At 42.6% G+C, this 21,774-nt stretch overlaps 1 protein-coding gene and 1 pseudogene across 4 annotated transcripts; one reads left to right on the top strand and one right to left on the bottom strand.

The window, feature by feature from the left end:
• The first annotated feature begins 1,571 nt into the window (after positions 1-1,571).
• LOC718752 (leucine-rich repeat-containing protein 37A3 pseudogene) lies at positions 1,572-5,325 on the top strand (annotated as a pseudogene). The gene has a single exon (XR_013406494.1). The product of XR_013406494.1 is annotated as a leucine-rich repeat-containing protein 37A3 pseudogene (transcript).
• LOC144335900 (uncharacterized) lies at positions 2,136-19,865 on the bottom strand. 3 transcript variants are annotated; one of them, XM_077972598.1, is made up of 4 exons: positions 19,475-19,865; positions 18,543-18,625; positions 6,359-6,449; positions 2,136-6,249 (listed from the first exon to the last, which is right to left on the bottom strand). In XM_077972598.1, exons 1-3 carry the CDS (start codon positions 19,842-19,844, stop codon positions 6,369-6,371), a joined length of 534 nt encoding a protein of 177 aa, XP_077828724.1. In that variant the 5' UTR covers positions 19,845-19,865; the 3' UTR covers positions 2,136-6,249; positions 6,359-6,368. The 3 variants fall into 3 exon arrangements, with proteins under 3 accessions (XP_077828724.1, XP_077828726.1, XP_077828725.1); XM_077972600.1 differs by lacking the exon at positions 18,543-18,625; XM_077972599.1 differs by lacking the exons at positions 2,136-6,249; positions 6,359-6,449 and adding an exon at positions 13,321-14,100.
• Positions 19,866-21,774: the final 1,909 nt, after the last annotated feature.

Genomic DNA, 21,774 nt, shown 5'->3' with positions numbered 1-21,774 from the left:
TGGTGGCTCACACTTGTAATCCCAGCACTTTGGAAGGCCAAGACAGGCAGATCGCTTGAGTCCAGGAGTTTTAGACCACCCTGAGCAACAAGGTGAAACCCTGTCTCTACTAAAAATACAATTTAAAAAAAAATTAGCTTGGCATGGTGGTGCAAGTCTATAGTCCCATCTACTTGGGGGGCTGAATTTGGAGGGTCACTTGAGCCCAGGGAGGTCGAGATTGCAGTGAGCTATGATTTTGCCACTGTACTTCAGCCTGGGTGGCAGAATGAGACCTTGTCTCATAAAAAAACAAAAAATAATTTTTCCCTTTGGTAATTAATAAAAAATCTGTGGGTTGGTACTTTGAGATCAGTGAAGATCCTGTTCTCAAATGTCTTTTATTTTTGTTATTATTATTATTATTTGAGATGGAGTCTCACTCTGTCGCCCATGCTGAAGTGCAGTGGTGCGATCTCAGCTCACTGCAAGCGCCACCTCCCAGCTTCACTCCATTCTCCTGCCTCAGCCTCCCAAGTAGCTGGGACTACAGGCACCCGCCACCACGCCCAGCTAATTTTTTTGTATTTTTAGTAGAGATGGGGTTTCACCATGTTAGCCAGGATGGTCTCAATCTCCTGACCTTGTGATCCACCCATCTCGGCCTCCCAAAGTGCTGGGATTACAGGCGTGAGCCACTGTGCCTGGCCCAAATGTCTTTTCACCCAGCTGTGTCCATCAATGATAATCTTTGTCTGAATCAATTTTTATTACACTGGTGGTTGCAAAGTGACACTTTTTAAAATTGTCATTCCTTCTACATTTATTAGCTGGCATTATTTCATTAAAGAACAACTCCCTCTCTTTTTTAATATCATTCTTCATGGATTCTTTTTTATAAATTATGTTGTAGCTTTTTGTTGTTATTCTTTCGAATGCTCAAATTGTTCAGATTTGGCCAATGCAATCTCTGTTATTTTTTAACCCCACAATCCAGGTTAATCTGAGCTATTTTTAATGCCCAGAGTAATTTCTAATATTTCCCACTCCCAACAGGAATTGAGAAAGGGATTCCAGAAGTTGGGGGCTTATTCAGACTCTTCGTAGAAGTCTACCTTCTTCCTGTGTACTTTCAGCCCAAAGTGAGACTTATGAGTTGGGAAGAGATACTTCTGAATTAAACTACTGATCAGTGTCACCCAATTCTAATCCCAACCACCTTTATTCTAGGCATACCATACTCACTGCCATGCTTACCTTTCGGTTGGGCACCTTTGTCCTCCTTCCCATTGGTCTTCTGGTTCCTACCCAACTGTCCAGTCCACAGGCCTCAGTAACACCTTTTTGCCCAGCCCTGTGGTAGTGTTGGCCTGCCTCCTTTGCCTACTCAAGTAACTGCTTTACCACTAATTTATTGTTTTGTGTTTTCATCTATAGGATCTTACCTAGCCATATGGCCTGCTGCCTCTGCCAATTTAAAAATAGCACTGAGGCTGTCTGCAAGACAGTCAAGCTGCATTGCAACAGTGCAGGTCGGACAAACACCATACATTGTCGTGAGTCCAAATTGCCTGGTGATAAATTGTTACATTATTTTAAGTATTTGTTTTTATATTTTTTATTTTTAATTGATGATAAAATTTTAAGCTAGTGATATAATTGCTTTATTTACTCATTCAGAGTTAAACTCCCTCAACTTCTGAACTACTCCCTTGCTGGGAATCAGGTTCTCAGTTATTATCACAAAATTTAATAATGGAACTGTTCCATATGCATGAAGGACCAAGAGAAAGGAATGGGACAGCTAGGGAATGACATTAACATCCACGCCCAGTGTACTGTGCTCTCTGCTTGGTGCTTTGCCCCAAGTGATAATTTCCTCATATAGTGCAACGTAGTTTGTAAGCTAGTTTTATATGCGTGAAGTACTCTCTGCCTTTTAGGACAGATGTAGATCCTGTTTTGTTTTTACAATTTTATAAGAGTACAAGTGATGCTGTTTTATTTGAAGCCTGAGAGCTTCTGGTTCCATAACCAAAAATTGCTACCTGGCTCTTCTAATGGAATGGAGGGCTTTTCCATTCTTAGACCATCCAACTCTGAACTTGCTCTGAACCTTTCTATTCACAGAACAAATGCTCAAGTGCTTTCAAGAGTTTTTCTGTAGATTAGATTTATTAGTACCAACTTCATGACTACTAAAATGTGACTGCTTTCCAGTCCAGATAACTTGAATACAAGTATCTACCAGTGATATGGGGTGGATAATTAATAATGCTTGGCTACTTATATAAAAACAGTGTTACTTATTTTTCAAAACTTTTTTTTTCTTTTTTACCAATTAAATTATTCCCTTCTCCCCAAGAGGTGGGCAGAAAAGCATTGTTAATCTCCTTTTACAGATGAGGAAAAACAAGATCAGAGGTGCTCAGTGCTGTAGCCTAGTGCCAGGTCTTCTGTCTCCAATTCTGGGTTCTCCCCAAGCCCATGTTTCTCCTTTCTCACAATCTTTACTTCTTCCTCTGACCCTCCCCACCACCCAAAATACTTTTAATTCTGGAAAAGAAACCCAACTGCACATTGGCACACTTGACCTTCATGCAGTCAGATTTGGATGATTCCCCATCCAAAATATTAGAGATGAAATGAAAGCAAAGTAGGCATCTGACAAAAGTTGCTTTTTCCCTTCTGCATTTTAGGACCTCAAGTAATGTTTATCCAGAAACTGCTGTCATACCATAGATTCATTGTATATTTAACAACATAGGCATACCATCTGGCAAATTAAAAACCTCTTAACCTACACCCTGGATCCCTTCCCAAATTTGAGAAAAGAACTAGGGTGGACACAGTGCTTTTTCCATGTCACGTCTTCTGTGATGGGGCAACGATATGTGGGAGCGGAGAATGGGGTGGGTGGGTGGAGCGTGTGCCAGATGAGGATCTATCAGCAATGGGAGGGGGCCTCTGCTTTAGCATCTCCACCCTGCTCCTCTCAGAGGATTGCCTTTCATTGCACTCAGCTGTGATGGTAGCAAGAACACAGGCACACTGAGGACAAGAGAGGGAGCCTTGTGCTCTCTCTGCATCTGAGGCAGGACAGCACAGGGTACGGAGCAGTCTGCAGAGAGGCCAGCTCATCAGGGAAGCACTTGTCTTCCACCTTGGGCTTTCACTGAGCCCTGGGCAATTGGCCCCTGGGAATCAACGGAATAATCCTAAGCAGAGTTACTCTATGTCACACTATGGAATGTTCCAAGTAGGTGGCCATGTTTTCAAAAAATGTCTTTTCCTCCTTTTGTTGTTGTCATTTCATAGGTTTAGGATTGGGTGTATGTTTCGCCTCTCTGAATGGCACTCAAATGTTTGCTGACTCCTACTCTGTGTGACTGGGGTGTACAGCTGTGGACTGATGCATGCCGTCCCATCATCTTTCAAGATCAAAGCAGTCTCTTCTTTTTTGACAGCTGAAGAAGCATCTGTAGGGAATCCAGAAGGTGCGTTCATGAAGGTGTTACAAGCCCAGAAGAAGCACATGAGCACTGAGCTGACTATTGAGCCAGAGGCGGCCTTAGACAGCAATGGCATCAGCTTGTCAGGCTTTGGGAGTGAGCAGCTAGACACCAATGACAAGAGTAATGTTATCAGTGTGCTAAGTTACATCTTGCCTTATTTCTCAGCAGGAAATCTAGATGTGGAATCCATGTTGTTACCATTCATTAAACTGTTTTTTTCAAATGTGCAAGATGGAGATAGGCTCCTGAGTATTCTGAAAAACAATACAAAGAGCCCCTCGCTTCAACCTGCATCCAACAACTCAACTTATGAAAATAAATTGAGAAAGGTATATTTCCTAGAAAAGATATTAGATGCAGAAATACGAGAAAAAAATCGATGAAGTTAAAAGGGAAGAAAAAACTGCCATGCTTATGCAGTCCAGCCTTCTAGATAACAAATTTAAACGCCAAATATTTGAAAAGAACTTAGAAACTGTCCAACCATAGGAAAGCAGCCTGGCAAAGATTCAAAGTGTAGGCAAAAACCTGCAGAGAATGAACAGAGTCCTCATGGGCCCAAGGAGCATCCAGAAAAGGTACTTCAAAGAGGTGGGAAAGCAGAGCATCAGGAGGGAAGAGGGTGCGCAGGCCTTTGTGCAGAACGCTGCCATAGAAAAAAGGCTTGGGAGTCCAGCCCCAGGGGAGCTGGAACAGTCTCACATAGAGCAGGGGCCCAAGAACATAGCGGGAAACACCGTCAAGCCTTCATTCACCCAAGAACATAAGCCAACAGTCTCCTCTTTGCTGAAACCCTTCTCCACAGGCGTGCCTTCTGCCTCCACCCCTGCAAAAGCCCTACCTCAGGTCAGAGATAGATAGAAAGACTTAGCCTACGCCATTTTAATTTTAGAAAATGCAAAGGCTAGAGTTAAAAATATGAAGGCTGCTAAACCAATCGTACATTCCAGAAACAAATACCGCTTTCATAAAACTCACTGCCATGTGGCCCACAGAACACCAAGGTCAAAAAGATTAGAAAGTTGAGAAAGAAAAGTTCTCTCAATAGGCTGATGTTCACAAAGAGGCCGCCATTCTCTGCAGCAAAGAGCCTCATAAATTCCCCTTCACAACAGGCTTTTTCATCCTCAGGAGACCTGAGTCCTCAAGAAAACCCTTTTCCGGAAGTATTTGCTCCTTCAGAACAGTTTATAGAAAACACTGCTGTAAAAAACACAACTGTAAGAAATGCCTCTGAAGAAAACATTTTTATGGAAAACACTACTATGCCAGAAGGCACCATCTCTGAAAACACAACCTACAATCCTCCTCCTGAGGCAGATTCCGCTGGGACTGCATTCAACTTAGGGCCAACTGTTAAACTGAGACAAAATGGGAATACAACAACGTGGGCACTGACCTGTCCCCCGAGCCCAAAAGCTTCAATTACCCACTGCTCTCATCCCGAGGTGATCAGTATGAAATTCAGCTAACCCAGCAGCTACGGTCCCTCATCCCCAACAACGATGTGAGAAGGTTCATTTCTCATGTTATCCAGACCTTGAAGACGGACTGCTCTGAGACCCATGTGCAAGTGACCTGTGCCAAGCTCATCTCCAGGACAGGCCTCCTGATGAAGCTCCTCAGTGAGCAGCAGGACGTAAAGGCGTCCAAGGCAGAATGGGATACGGACCAATGGAAAACTGAGAACTATATCAATGAAAGCACGGAAGCCCAGAGGGAACAGAAAGAGCAGAAGAGCAGAAGACCACACAGAAACATGAGACCCAGAAAGAGCAGAAAGACCCAGAAAAAGCAAACAGAAAGGGCAGAAGACCACACAGAAACATGAGACCCAGACTTTCCCATCATTTAGCATATGCCAGGAAAGTGCCCACACAAGAGAACCTGGGACTCCCAGGCCATAGCTTGTCTTGGCCATAACAGTGATCTCCCACTTTGTAACTTTGGCCATAACAGTGATCTCCCACTTTGTAACTTTGGCCATAACAGTGATCTCCCACTTTGTTCATTTAGAGAGTGAAATAGATTAGTGTACAAGATAAACTGTAGGCCGGGAGTGGTGGCTCACGCCTGTAATCCCAGCACTTTCGGAGGCCGAGGTGGGTGGATCACTTGAGGTCAGGAGTTTCAGACCAGCTTGGCCAACATAGTGAAACCCTGTCTTCACAAAAAAATACAAAAATTAGCTGGGTGTGGTGACACGTGCCTGTAGTCCCAGCTACTCGGGAGGCTGAGGTGGGAGGACCACCTGAGCCCAGGGAGGTAGAGTCTGTAGTGAACTGTGATCGCACCACTGTACTCCAGCCTGGGTGACAGAGTGAAACCCTGTCTCAAAAAAAATAAAAAAGAACCTGTAAGCTACTCAACTGGAATACTGGGGTTTTGAAAAGTTAGCTTTCATTCTTTCTTTTTTTTTTTAATTGTTCTTTCCTTTTTTTTTTTTTTTTTTTAGCTCACGAAAGAAGTTCCAGGATATGGCTATAACAACAGACTCATCTTGGCAATATCTGTGACTGTAATACTAATGATTTTGATTATAATTTTTTGTCTTATTGAGGTAAGGACAATAATTAATTCAGGTTTTCAGAATGCAGTCCTGTCTTTGTGTGGATTCAGAACCCACAAACTCAAAACCAAAGCCACTTCCCCACTTGACATTCTTCTTCAGTAGTTTAAGGCTGAGGTATGCTTTGTTCTTTTACTGCAGTGTATATTCCAGGATTTTTAAAGGATCCTCGCTTCCAGGAGATCTCTGTGAATTGAAATCAAGTTAATCCCATTAGACCATTTTAAGAAGTTAAGTTGATATAATAGCAAAATTTCTCCTACCCAAAACTATGTCAACAATTGGATGTACTCACCAAGTCACCCTTACTCTGCCACTAATTTATTTCCTTGTTGCCGAAATGATGAGAGACATATAATCTCCACCCTCACGGAGTTGTCATCACCCTGGAGAGGAAGGAGACAGCCAAAAGAGAGAAGTATTGTCTTGTAGATTTATTAGATTCACATAGTATCATCCTTCTCCAGTGTGTAAGGCGTTGCCTAAATAGGTCCAGTTAAAGCACTACAGGGTAGCCATCTTTCAAAAAAATTGTTGGCCACATTTTTAAGTTCACAGGGGAGGGGGAATGATGTCTCATACTCTAGCCCTCCTGAGTCCAGGCCCTCTGTGAGATGTGTCCGTTTCTTGGACACCATATGAGACATTCCCCCTCGGATTAGAGATGCTCAGCCTGCATTAACATGTCTAAAGCCTACATCTGGCTACTCTGGGACAAGTCTTGTTTACAGGGCCCATTCCTGGAGCTTGCCTCTGTTTGCCTTTTGTTTGATTACATGATGCATTACTTTTCCCAACAGGCCAGTGCTAGCATATTGGAAGAGTGATTTAATAAGCTGGCAACCTTGACGCCATGCTACCAATCCAACCTTATTTGCCTCATTCACCATTTCATTATTGTGGCAGCCCTCCATTCCAGCCAGAGCAGCCCCTCACCATACCCCAGTCACACCATCCGCATATCTGCTTTTGTCTATGCGTTGTCCACCTAAAATTGCCTTATTTCACTCTGCCTGTGGGAATCCTATGAATCTCTCAAAAGCCAACTCAAGTTCATCTTTCTGCTTGAAACCTTCCCTGAATATTCCAGCCCTCCTGAGCCTAGTTCCTTTGTGAGATTTGTCCCCATTTCTTGGACACGATATGAGAGACTTCAGAGGCTGAAGTGGGAGGATTGCTTGAGGCCTGGGAGGTCGAGGATGCAGTGAGCTGTGGTCATACCACTGCACTCTAGCCTGGGCAACAGAGCGAGACCCTGTCTCACAAACAGCCACCACCCAAAACGATCTTGGGGTTTGAATAGGATTATGTTAAATTAGTAGATTAATTTGATAATTGACATCTGTACAACATTATAGGAACATGCTATCTCATGTCATGTGTTCATTTCTTTTTAATGTCTTTCAGAAGAGTTTTAGGGTTTCCATCATATAGATCTTACATATTTTTTGTTAAATATCTTTGTATTTTTATTCAAATACTTCATATATTTGTATTGCCATTGTAAATGGGATCTTTCTTCCATTTTCTAATTAGTTATTGGTGGTACATGGGAAAAGTAGTTGAGGTTTTTGTGCTAATCTCTTGATTTTGTATATAGCCACTGTACTGAATTCTCATATTACTTCCAGTAAAATCTTAGTTGATTCTCTCAGGCTTCTTTGGCTGTCTAACATTTACCATTTCACATGCAAATAATCATAGTTTTGTCTCTTCTTTTTCAACACTTACATTCTTTCCTTCCTTTCCTTTTTCCTTTCCTTTTTTTTTTTTTTCCTCAGGGCCTTGTTGTCACCCAGGCTGGAGAGCAATGTTGTGATCTAGCTCACTGTAACCTCAAACTCCTGGGCTTAAGGGATCCTCCTGCCTCAGCTTCCTGAGTGGCTGGGACTACAGGCAGGCAGCTAATTTCAAAAACTTTTTTGTAGAGACAAGGTCTCACTATGTTACCCAGGCTGGTTTTCTGGCCACTTTAGAGGAAGGACTAAGGTTTCCTTTTTTTACCTACTTTTAAGAGGTTTTTATTAGGAATTGTCTGTTAAATGTTAGCTAAAACAGTCAATAAAATGTATTAAGTGCCAGCTGCATGCGAGACCCTAAGTTAGATACAGTCAGACCTCTTCATCAGCAGGTCCATATCTTCAGATTCAACTAGACGAGGCTGAATATTTGAAAAAAGAAACAATAAAAATACAAATAGAAAGTACAGTATAACAACTGTCACCATTGTACAATATCTATACATTTTATTACTGATGATTTAAAGTACATGGGGCCAGGCACTGTGGCTCACACTTGTAATCCCAAAACTTTGGGAGGCCAACCCGGGCAGCATAGTGAGACCTTGTCTTTACTAAAAATAAAAATTAAAAAACTAACCAGGTGTGGTGGTATACACCTGTAGTCCCAGCTACTCAAGAGGCTGAGGTGGGCAGATCACTGGAGCCCAGGAGGTTGAGGCTGCAGTGAGTTGTGATTGTGACACTGCACTCCAGCCTGACCAACAGAGAGTGATCCTGTCTCTAAGTAAATAAATAAAGTATATAGGGGGATGTGTGTTGGTTATATGCAAATATGCACCATTATATGTAAGGGATTGAGCATCCACAGATTCTGGTATGGTGTGGCAGCGGTATCCTAGAACCAATCCCCCTCAGGATATCAAGGATGACTGAACTGTGGAAGAATCAAAGCACTGTTAAACAGCATACAATTCCTGTTTTCAAAAAAGTTATCTCATCAGGTAGATGAGACTTATAATGAAGAGAAGGAGTGAATACAGATTTGGAGATAGTGGTTGTTGTGACGAATAATCTTAATTTCATTTTCTTCCAAAACAGATTCATTCTCATAGAAGGGCATCAGAGAAAGATAAAGAAGGATCCTCAGTGTCAGGTCCCTGAGCCCAAGCTAAGCCATCATAACCCCTGTGACCTGCAGATATACATTCAGATGGCCTGGAGCAACTGAAGAACCACCAAAAAAATGAAACAGGCAGCTCCTTCCTTAACTGATGACATTCCACCTTGGTGATTTGTTCCTGTCCCACCCCCAACTAATCAATCAACCTTGTGACATTCCTCCCCTGGACAAGGAGTCTCATGATCTCTCCACCCTGCACCTTGTGACCCCTCCCCTGCCAGCAAGCAATAACCACTTTTAACTGTAATTTTCTACTACCTATCCAAATCTTATAAAACTGCCCCACTCCTATCTCCCTTTGCTGGCTCTCTTTGTGGACTCGGCCCACTTGCACCCAAGTGAAATAAACAACCTTGTTGCTCACACACAGCCTGTTGGTGGACTTTCCTGACACGGACAGACCTAACAGTTGGGAGTTTGAGACCAGCCTGACCAACATGGTGAAACCCCATCTCTACTAAAAATACAAAAATTAGCTGGGCGTGGTGGAGGGTGCCTGTAATCCCAGCTACATGGGAGGCTGAATAGGAGAATGGCGAGAACCCAGGAGGTGGAGCTTGCAGTGAGCCAAGAGCACACCACATTCAGCCTACCTTTGCCATTCTTAAAATTATGTTGTTTTGTTTTTATTGTTGGATTATAATAGTACTTTTTTTCTTCTCTTTTTTATTTTTATTTATTTTTGAGACAGGGCCTTGCTCTGTCACCCAGGCTGGAGTGCAGTGGCGTGATCTCAGCTCACTGCAGCCTCAACTTTCCAGGCTCAGGTGCTCCTCCTGCCTTAGCCTCCTGAGTAGCTGAGACTACAGGCTCACACCACCAAGACCGGGTAATTTTTTTGTATTTTTTATAGAGATGAGGTTTCACCATGTTGCCCAAGCTAGTTCTTTAAATCGTATATATTCTGGATACTAGACCCTTACCAGATACATGATTTACAAATATTTTCTCCCATTCTGCTCACTTTTAACAGTATTGTTGGCAGCATAAAAGCTTTTAATTTTGATGTAGTTCAATTTACCTAGTTTTTCTTTTGTCACTTGTGCTTTTGGTGTGGTATCTAAGTACCCATTACCTAATTCAAGGTCACAAAGATTTACTTCCATGATTTCTTCTAAGAATGTTATCATTTTAGCTCTTACATGAGAGTCTGTGGTCCACCTTGAGTTAACTTCTGTGTATCGAGGATGTAGATACCCAGTAGAACCAGCACCATTTGTAAAAAAGGCCATCCTTTCCCCATTGAATTGCCCCGCTTTCTCCTTTAAAAATTTTTTGAGGAATAATGTATCTAAAGTACCAGATATTCAGTGTCCACCTTGGTGAGTATTTACATATGACATGCATCCTGTGACCACCATCTAGAACAAGATCTAGAACGTGTCTAGCCCACCAGAGGCTCCTGTGTACCTTCTCCCACTCATTGAGCCCCTTGAAAACCACCATTCTGACTGATGGCGCCATGCGTTGTTTTTTGCTGTTGTTGAACCTCACGCCTATAAAATGGAATCATGCAGTACGTATTCCTTTGTGTCTGGTTTATTTTGCTGAACACTGCGTCTGTAAGCTTCAGCTGTACATATAGCATGAGACTGTAGTTCATTCTTTCCCATTGTTCTGTAGTACTCCATTGTAAAAATGTATCACAACCTATTAGCCATTCTCCTATTAACAGATATTTGGGTTGTTTCCAGGTTTGTTTGTTTGTTTGAAACGGAATCTCACTGTGTCGCCCAGGCTGGAGTGCAGTGGCATGATCTTGACTCACTACAAGCTCCGCCTCTCAGGTTCAGGTGATTCTCCTGCCTCACCCTCCCGAGTAGCTGGGACTACAGGCACGTGCCAACACGCCCAGCTAATTTTTTGTATTTTTAGTAGAGATGGGGTTTAACTGTGTTAGCCAGGACAGTCTCGACCTCCTGACTTCATGATCCACCCACCTCAGGCTCCCAAAGTGCTGGGATTACAGGCATAAGCCACCATGCCTGGCATGTTTAGCTTTAATAGATACCACCACCAAACAGTTTTCTAAAGTGTTTGTGCAATTTATATTCATATTGGCAATAAATGAGCATTCTAGTTGCTCTTTATCCTGACCAATGGTGTCACCAATCTTTTCCATTTTAGCCACTCTGGTAGATGTGTAGTGGTTTTAATTTTCATTTCCTTGATGACTAAAGATGATACCTTTTCATTTGCTTATTGGCCAGTCAATCCTCTTTTATAAAATGTCTGTCCAAGTTGTCATCCCAGTCTTAAATTGAGTTGTATGTGTATGTATTGATTTGAAGGAGCTCTTTGCATATTATAGATATGTCTTTCATTGGACAAAAACAGTATATATATAAAGTATCTTTTCTAGTCTATAGGACTTGACTTTTAAATCTCCTAATGGTATTTTTATTGAACAGATTCTTTTAATGATGTGTAGTTTATCAGTCTTTTTGCTTATGGCTTGCTTGGTTTTTGTCCCATTTAAAAGATATTCATCTCCCCCAAGGATCTGAAGATATTTGCCTATATTATCTTCTAAAAGCTTCAGTGATTTATCTTTCACAATTAGGTTTATGATCTTCCTGGGATTAACTTTTGTGTGTAGTGTGAGTTAGAAGTCAAAGCTTATATTTTTCCATATGGATATCTGATTGGCCTCACTGTTTCTTGAATATGATCATGTCAATCACAGAACTGTCAGCGTGAGTCAGCCTCTTTGTATTTGCTATTCTGAAGATGCTTCAGTACATCCTGAAGATTTACTTCCTGAAAATGAATGCTCTAGCACCCTAAGGGTTGTGATTGTGCACCTGCCAACTCAAGCTGAAGGTGGAAGAGGAAAGCTCTGCAGCCCCTGCCTCAAGCTGGAGGCAGAGTGACGTCTGAGGTTGGGAGTTTGAGACCAGCCTGGTCAATATGGAGAAACCCCGTCTACGAAAAATACAAAAAAAATTAGACGAGCATGGTGGCGCTTGCCTGTAATCCCAGCTACTCGGGAGGCTGAGGCCGGAGAATTGCTTGAACCCGGGAGGCGGAGGTTGCAGTGAGCCGAGATGGCGCCATTGCACTCCAACCTGGGCGACAAGAGCGAAACTCAGTCTCAAAAAATAATAAATAAATAAAGAGATGAGGTCTCACTATGTTGCCCACGCTGCTCTCGAACTCCTGGACTCAAATAATCCTCCCACCTTGGCCTCCCAAAGTGCTAGGACAACAGGCGTGAGCCACCATGCCCAGCCAAAATTGTTCTGATCGAGCAAAAATACATATAACTGCATTCCTAAATACAAGCAATAACTAGGATTAGAAAACACAATGTAAATCACACAAATAAAAATAAATTATCTGAAATTAAATTCAAACATAGGAAGAAAATTATAAAGCTATCCTGAGCAATATGGGCCAAAGCTTAAACAAACGTAAAAACAAAAACAAAAACAAATAAAAATAAAAATAAAAATAAACGTAAAAACATAGCATGCTCCTGGGTGAGAAAACTAAATAAACGTAGATATCTCTTTTTCCCAAAGTAATGCAATTCTAATAATAATCCCAATGAAATGTCTTTTTTTTTTTTTTTTTTTTTCAGACACAGTTTCACTCTGTCGCCCAGGCTGGACTGCAGTGGCATGATCTTGGCTCACTGCAACCTCCGCCTCCCGGGTTCAAGTTATTCTCGTGACTCAGCCTCCCCAGTAGCTGGGATTATAGGTATGTGCCACCACGCTCAACTAATTTTTGTATTATTAGTAGAGACAGGGTTTCACCAGGTTGGCCAGGCTGGTCTCAAACTCCTAACCTCAGATGATTCACCCTCCTCAGCCTGCCCAAAGTCCTGGGATTACAGACATGAGCCACCACATCCAGCCCTTATTAAATTTAACGTTTAATATTTATGTGGCAGAAAAAAAATAAGAATAACAACAACAAAAAATTGGGAGGCCAAGGCAGGCAGATCACTTGAGGTCAGGAGTTCGAGACCAACCTGACCAACGTAACCCCATCTCCACCCCAAAAAAAAATTATCTGGGAGTGGTGGCATGCACCTGTAATCCCAGCTACTAGCAAGGTTGAGGCAGGAGAATCACTTGAACCCAGGGGTCAAAGGCTGCAGCGAGCCAAGATCACGCCACTGTACTCCAGCCTGGTGACAGCGCGAGACTCCATCTCTTAAAAAAACTGGCCTAATGAGAATATTAAACTAAATTATAAATAATGAAAACAGTATGGCACTGAACAAGAGATATATCTGACTCTATTATAATTAACATAACTGAAAAGATACTACATCACAGTGGAAAGGAAGAATTGGTTAATAAACAATGATGAGATGGCCAAATAGCAGTTGAAGGGGGAATAGTTTATTAAAGCATTTTTTAAAAACACTAAATATAATGTACTTATTTATCAAACTTCTTGAAGAAAAAGCTTTCCAAGTATAGAATAGGAAAACAAAACAAAAGTTAGACAGATTTTGACTCCTAAGATAACACATTTCTACATGTCCAAACAATGACCAATATTAAAAGACAAATAATTCACCATGGAAATGTTTGTAGCAAATATGACAACAGATTAATATAATTGTAAGTCTCAGGGAGATCAATAAGAAAAACATTAAGGCTCTAACATAACTAGGACAAGGCCAAACAAGTCAGTGAAAATAAATATGATTAGTAAACAGACAGGAAAATATTCTGCTTCACGAATGTTTAAATGGCACATGCCATAAAATTAGCAAAAAATTTAAAAGGCAATTAGCTAATGCTTAGAATAGCGAAAAGGGTATCTTTATTTACTGCTGCGCTAAATAGGCCCAACTCTTTTAAGCAGCAGCCTAAAGGAAAAATTAATCATGAAACCTTAAAAATATCCATACACTTGAACTCAGTAACACTATTTTTATGGAAGCATCCTAAAAAAATCCTTTAAAAAAAATCAAAGTTACCTACACCAAGATGTTTACAGCAATTATTTGTAATAAAAAATTTTGAAATAAACATTCAAACAAGAAAAAAATCTGAACGATGGTTGCTGTTGAATCTTCTTAACCAGTTACCCTAAAACCAGTCTTCACGGCTCCCATTCCAGTCCATCCTCCATACTGCTCCCAGATTGTGTCTAAACAGCAAATATATCAACAATTAAAATCCTGCAATGGTTCCCACCACCTTTAAAAAAAATGAACATCTTGGCAAACTACAACAAGGTCCTAACTAGGTTGGTCCCTGTCTAGAGCCTCACCTCTTGCCACTCACACCCAATGCATTAGCCATAAAGAACACATGCAGAACTATTCTGAACTCTTTATAGCTCTCCAGCATTCATTAAATAAAATGCCAAAAAGGTCTTAATCCATGCTCACACAAGGATCCTAACTTCATGGCACTTAAAGCATAGGAACAATAAAAGCCTATCAGTGGGTTAGGTCTGATACTAGAAGAAGAGTTTCTTAGAGTCACAGAGGACAGTTCAACTCAGGTCAGGGAAAGTTCTAGGGATAACAGTAATCTTTGAGTTGAGCCTTAAAAGATGGGCAAGTATTGCTAGGGGCGAGGGCGATTCCAAGTGAACAGAATGTGTCAATTTTATTTTTCCACACAAATTCTAATAAACTTGTAATAAGCTTTCTAGACAACTTTGGTTGTGACATGTACTTTTCCAACTTTCAGTTTCTCCTACCACTTAGAGTTATTATGAAAATTAAAAGTGATAATAGATATGAACTTAATACAGCATCTGGCACTTAAACTTTCAATACATGTCAATCATACAGAAACATGTACAATGCTGATTACGATGGCGTATTTCAAGGGTTCAGCATTCTGAGACAAAGAAAGTATCAGTAAACAAAAATGAAAGCAAAGAGAAAAACTAGTAAGAAGTTAAACGACCTATCACCATTTAGCCAGGATGAAATCCTTCTCTCTACAGGCCCTAATGAGATCCTCACGTTACATATTACAACAAAACAATAATTTATATTCATAATTATATTGAATCACGAATAAAACATTAAGTTCTAGTAAGTATGATCTATTTGAAAAGAGGAAGATGTGTTACATCTTTAAGACTCTCACCAAAAAAGGCTAAAACAGGCCAGGCATGGTGGCTCACACCTGTAATGCCAGCACTTTGGAAGACTGAGGAAGGAGGATCTCCTTGAGTGCAGAAATTCAAGACCAGCCTGGGCAACCTGGAGAAACCCCATCTCTACGGGGAGTGGGGGATGAGTAAAAAAATTAGCCAGTCATGGTGGCATGTACCTGTAGTCCCAGCTACTTGGGAAACCAAGGTGGGAAAATCACTTGAGCCAGGAGGTCAAAGCTACAGTGAGCCAGGATCGCTCACTGCACACTGTTGCCAATGAACTCCAGCATGGGCAACAGAATAACACTCTGCCAAAAAAAAAAAAAAAAAAAAAAAGGCTAAAATAAAAATCTTGTATGCCTAAGTATGACCCTTCATTTATCTTGAAAACTGAATTATGCTAAATGAGATGTTAGTATGCTGTGATAGTAACAGCTCAACCAACAAGAAAAAAGTAAAAGTGATGACTAAAATACACAGACTTTACTATGAATACCAAACTACATCAAGGATGTTGGCATGTTCTACTGCCTGCCTGAAGAGCATTAGACTAGAAGACAGAATTTAAGAGAAAAAGAAGGAGCTCAGCTACACTGGCTTCCTCCTCAGAGACAAAATAAAATGAACTGGGGACATTCAAATCACTAACATCTCTAATATATAAAAGTCATTATGGGCTGGGTGCAGTGGCTCATGTCTATAATCCCATCACTTTGGGAGGCCAAGGCAGGGAGATCCCCTGACGTCAGGAGTTCGAGACCAGCCTAGTCAACATGGTGAAACCTCATCTCTTCTGAAAATACAAAAAAAAATTAGCCAGGCATGGTGGCGGGTGCCTGTAATCCCAGCTACTCAGGAGGCTGAGGCAGGAGAATTGCTTGAACCTGGGAGGCAGAGGTTGCAGTGGGCCAAGATTGAGCCATTACACTTCAGCCAAGAACGGAAACTCCATCTCAAAAAATAAATAAAGTCACTGTGGTGTATAGGCATACTTAAAAACCTGTGAAACAGAATGAAGCTATAATTTTTAAAGCCTTGAATCGATAAAATATGTAGTGAATCAAGACCAAGATGCTAGCATATCTAAAGAGAAATTTTTAAAGTTAAATTTCCTTATATTATAGACAAGTTTAACCTCCTTATTGCCAAAGGCTTTGAAATTAATAACATGAGAAGCAGCATACAAAAACATTAAATGCATAAAAAGATCTGAAATAAATGTTCTGGAGAAGTAATCTTATTTTACTTCTCCATACCTAAGAATTTAAAATATTAGCAATTACGAAACTAAGCTGCTTTTTCCAGCCTTTGGTTTTCAGAAACAATAATGGTCTAAAAAATTATCCTGAAGTTTTTACTGTAAAGAATATTTCTCTATCCAAACGATTATAAGAAAAACCTGTATCAAATAGTCATATAAGTATGATACATAAATGATACATTTTGTAATCAATTTGTTATAGAAATATTAGTTGAAGTTGATAGTGTTACCATACAGCCCATTTTAATGATCATATGTTAATGTGTCATAAAGAACAGAAGTAGCTTGATGGATGAAATCGGATTCTAACCCCCAGTTGCCTGAGGAATCTAAAATTTGGGATTAAATTATTAAATTAGCCCCACTTTGTTAGTGTTGACAAATACCAAACAGTTCACTGATTGTGGTTTTAAGAATAACATGTGGAAAGGTCTAATATCAATTGTGGGCAGAGATCTCATGGTTCAAATATTTCCTCTTGTTTAGAAAGAGAGAGTGTGTGAGTGTGTGTGTACACGTCACCATGCAAGAAATGTTTACACTTTTCAGTAAAGGGGCAATTTCACAACAAGGTTATTACCAACTAACTAAAGTTTATACAGCATCTTGAAATCAAAGGTACTCTATAAATTTAAAATACTAATATGGTATTAACTTAAAGCAAAGAACAATAATTTTAAAACATCTTATAGCCCAAGTGTATTGTAAACCAAATATAAATTCGCTATGGGATCTGTCTTTTTTTAAGTGATTTTTTTTCCTCTATTAGGGAACCCAGATCTAAATGAACTCTAAATGAACTGTTAAACACTTAGTCTAAAGGTATGCCAAACATTTCTTAAGGTCTTCACAAAGAATCAACTTTTTCAAAAAACAAAATGAGACCTAGGTTAAGTATTTTATTTGGCTTCACAAGATGGACTGAGAAGTTGGGCACCAGCTCCAGACCAATTCCTGGACGCACATCAAACACAGCCCTGTCATTTATCCAGTCAGTCAAAACAATCTTTTCCATCTAATCCTTTAATCTTTACGTCCTTAAAAGCTGCTAATTGGATCCAGTTCTTGAGATCTATTTGCTAAAATCTGTACCATCTAATTTGTAAATGATGAACAAAAATGAAAAAAAAATATGTTAACTTTCCTGGCAAAACAGAAGAGACTCCACTGTAACCAAAGAAGGAAGGACAATGTTTTTAATATTTGTCAAATTTTAAGAGAAAACTATTCAGAGACAAGTAGTTGTAAGAAACTCAGAGTACCTCAAACTGTTTTTACTCTTAGGAGGACACAGGGTATTTAAAATTCCTCAGAAAAACCTGAAACAAAAATCACTCTATAAATGTAGTTCAATATTCCCTCTTGCCCTAAAATATAAGCATAATCTTTCCTCTTAACAAACTTTACATATAAATTTTTATAATGTATCATAGGCAGTACAGAAACCACAGATAAACACTTTAAGATCTATTGAGTCATACTAGAAACCTCAACTCATTTTATCTGCAGAAAATCAAAATCCCTATTTTTTTCCTCATTTTCTCTATATAGCCCAGAGGAAAGTAAATGGAAACAGCCTATTTCTGATACCTGGGATCACATGTTCTTTCCACGATCACTGACTCCAGATAGCAACAGCAACAGATAAACTCTAAAGCAACAAAGATCCCCTATAAAGGTTTCCATTGTCTCCTCCCACTATAAAGACACTGAATGGGGGGGAGGGAATATAAGTATCCCCCAATCCAGGTTTTCCATTAAGAACCACTCAGTTAATGATTCCCTGCAATTTTCCCTAGGGAAAGCATTAAGGTAACATATTATTTAAATTGCAGCCAACATACATTCAAGCTAAATTCTCAAATACCAAATTCACTGCAACTTTTCACCCAGCAAGTTCAGCCAGTGGACTGAGATGTGACACACAGGCATTCAACTACAAAATTAGTCCAAATAAATCTCAAAGTCGAGTGTGGGCAAACATAATTACAGTTGATTCGTACACGTGCACGCATACACAAATCTTCTACAGAAAACTATCTTTCTCACCACTCACCAGAATATAAACGTGGACAATTTAACAGAGGTAAATGGTGAAGGTAGGATAACGACGTGATTTCAATTCCTTTTCAAACCAAATACAAGTTCTCCTAAAATGGGGGTGGCATGTCCATGTAAGAATACCAAAAATGGCACTGTAAGTAAAACGTACCTGTAATATTAAAGATTTCATGCACCTGGAATCATAAACACTTTGTACGTGTAGTCTTCTATCTGACAACCCCTCCGGACATTCTTTTCCATTTAGAAAAAGGAAGGGGGAGGGTGGGGAGAGTAACAGAAAGTTTGCTCTAAAGTTTGTATGAGGACATACTTAGAAATGTACCCCCTCCCTCCCCCCAAAAAAGTGTGTTTTTAAAGCAGGTCGGGAGTTAGAAGTGAGACACGAGTTCTGCGGCCTACAAGGAACAACCCCAAACATGCCACCCTACAATCAGACACTTCCAAAACACAGTGTACAATGAGCCCGAGCCGTCGGATCAGACAGGCACACCGGAAAAGTCAACCTGTCTCCTCTCCTCAGAGAGACGTGAGTTCAAGGTGTGTGGCCCCGGCAGCGGTGGCCGGCGGCGGGGAGTAAAGGTTTTTCATGCGGGCATAAGTGGGTGTGCAAGGTAACAACCCGGGAACACACACGCACACCCTCCCGTTAAGCGCTCCATCTTTAAGGAGTGTTTACTGCGCGCAGTCAGCAACCGGATTCAATAATCCTCGCCACGGGAGCTCTTCATCCCCTTCACGATCCCACCTGGGCGGTAGCCCAGGGGCTGCTCCCCGAGACCCGGGAGGCAGCGTCCGGCTCCTTGACCAAGACTTTCCGACCTGAAATCCGCCTGCGATGCGAACCGGTGTATCCTCCCCTCCACAAAAGACCACCCCCACCCCCCGCCCCGAGTCATCCTCGGCTTTTTAAAGAATGTCCAAGCCGGAGCAAGTGGTTTTCCAATTACTCTCCCCGAACTAGGCCTTCCCACTCCTCCGACCCCCAACTCACCATTGATCGCGACCCTGGCCCTTCCCAAGGCCACAGGCACCCCCCGCCAGCTCGCCCGCCCCGCGGCTGCCCGGCCCGGCCCCCCTCACCTGTCAGGCGCAGTTTGACGAGCCCGTTCCTCTGTCTCCGGCGGCGGGCGGGACAGGGATGGGGGCGACCGCGAGGCGCGGTGGAGTCACCACAGCGGCCGGGGTTGGGGCCGGAGCAGCCGGCGCCGCGACCGCCACGGCCTGAGGGTCCCGGATGTGCCAAGCGTCGTCGCCAAGAGCCGCGGAGGGAGCGGGACGCCGCGGCCTTTCCCTCCTCTTGTCTGGGCGAGGCCCAGTAGCCGACTGGGCTGGTCGGCTGAGGCGGGCGGTGCTCGGCGGCGCCGGAGCAGGACTCTGGACTCGGCCGCTTCCTCCTCCACCCGCCCTCCTGTCTGAGGGACCCCGGACCTGGGGCCGCCGCCGCCACCATTTGTGGGCTCCGGGGGGCGAGGAGAAAACGGGAGGCGGGGCCTGAGGGGCGGGGCCGGAGGGGCGGGGCCGGAGGGGCGGGGCCGGCGGGCACCGGCTGTCAGGTAGCGTGTGAGCTGCGGCCGAGGCTCCCACGCGGAACGCGGGGAGGGAGCAGGCAGGGAGTAAAGTGGAGGCGGGAGCAGCAACTCTGTGGCAGCTGGAGGGGTTTAGTGTCCGGTCCACTAAAGGGAGAGCTTTCGTCCAAGCAGGACCGACTGCATTTATTAGACGCCCTCTGCGTGCAGGGGCGCTCCGAGAGGCTGGGGCGAGGAAGATTAGAACCGAGTCTGCTGCCCGTCGGGAACTTGGCGTCTTTGAGGCGAGGGAAGAGACGGCATTCCCACGCCGATGGTTCCAGCAAAGCCTCAGGAGTGCTCTGCTCCTGGTCTTGTAGCTGATACCTCCATCCGGAACTCACCTGGTGGAGGAGATCGGGTTACCTGCCCGCTCCAGCTCTTTTCAGGTGCAGCGAAGGATAGGGAGATGATACGTCTTAAAGGATTAACAAGATAAACCTTGGAGAGTAATATATGAAAAGTCTTTCATACACTACTGTATTTCGTTATCTCAGGAGAATAAAGATAATAAAAATTTTTTTTAATGTGTACCTTATCGTTTGACCTTGTAACTGTATTGGATCAGGTGATCTTCCCACCTGAGCCTCTGGAGTAGCTGGGACCACAAGTGTGCACCACCACGCCCCACTAATTTTTGTTTTTGTTTTTGTTTTTTGAGACGGAGTCTTGCTCTGTCGCCCAGGCTGGAGTGCAGTGGCACGATCTCGGCTCACTGCAACCTCCGCCTCCCGGGCTCACACCATTCTCCTGCCTCAGCCTCCCGAGTAGCTGGGACTACAGGCGCCCGCCACCACGCCTGGCTAATTTTTTTTTCGTATTTTTTAGTAGAGACGGGGTTTCACCGTGTTCACCAGGATGGTCTCGATCTTCTGACCTCCTGATCCGCCCGCCTTGGCCTCCCAAAGTGCTGGGATTACAGGCGTGAGCCACCGCAGATGCTACAATTTTTATATCTTTTATCTTGTTTATCAGCTGTCCCTCCCGGCAGAACGTAATTGCTTTGAGGACGTTGATTTACATGTTTTGTTTACAACCGTAGCCCAGTATCCAGAATGGGGCTTGGCACATAGTAGGCACTTAAATATTTACTGAGCGAATGAATAGATGGATCCTTGCCCTAGATCTTCTCCTGATTACCTGTGCTTGAGAAGCTGGTGAGAAATCAGCAGTGGTTTCTAAGCACCTCCAAAAAGTTGGAGTTGCCAATAGAAACATGTTCCTTCCCCACTCTCCCTCCCTGGCGTGCAGGGACCTGGGAAAAGCGGAGATGCTGATCGATATCTCTGACTGGGAAGGAAGATGGGATTAGGTACTAGAAATAAGAGGAAGGATGTCTCCGCCCGTCTGCTCAGAGGCTGCAATCTGCTTGGCATGATGCCTGCTCCCAGAAACAGGATGTGTCCAGAGAGGAAGTGACTGCAGACGTGGAGTGGGGGGAAATGCCGCGTGCCTGAGACAGAACACTTGAGGCTAGTCATTCTGGAGCCTTCCAAGGGTCCATTCCTGGGGGATGAGTAAAATCCACTCTGCAGTCCCACAGTGACTCATTGTGAATGGTGAAGAATCCAAAGCCCTTCCCTAAGTTAGGGCAAAAACAGGTGCTTCCTCCTCTGGGGCTCCCAACTTGGGTGACTGGATGCTGAAGGAGAGAGGATGCCCACGCAGCTTGTTCGAGGCTCTGCAGGAACTGACAAAGGAAGTAGCATGGTAGAAAGTCATTTTAACCAATCTTCTCTTCCTTGATTTGAGGTCAGAAGTAGACAAGTCTAGAAGGCCATGGCCCAGGAGTTTCTTAGGAAACCTGCTTTCTGC

Source organism: Macaca mulatta, chromosome 16 (genome assembly GCF_049350105.2).
Source record: "Macaca mulatta isolate MMU2019108-1 chromosome 16, T2T-MMU8v2.0, whole genome shotgun sequence".
Lineage (NCBI taxonomy): Eukaryota > Metazoa > Chordata > Mammalia > Primates > Cercopithecidae > Macaca > Macaca mulatta.
This window is presented reverse-complemented; position numbering and strand designations above follow the sequence as displayed.

Coding starts and splice junctions, on each gene's coding strand:
- LOC144335900 (XM_077972598.1), bottom strand. CDS start 19,844: ATGGTGGCGGCGGCGGCCCCAGGTCCGGGGTCCCTCAGACAGGAGGGC. Junction 18,626..19,474: donor CGTCAAACTGCGCCTGACAG/GTGAGGGGGGCC, acceptor TAAATGGAAAAG/AATGTCCGGAGGGGTTGTCA. Junction 6,450..18,542: donor TGAAATCTTTAATATTACAG/GTACGTTTTACT, acceptor CTTCCTCTCCAG/GGTGATGACAACTCCGTGAG.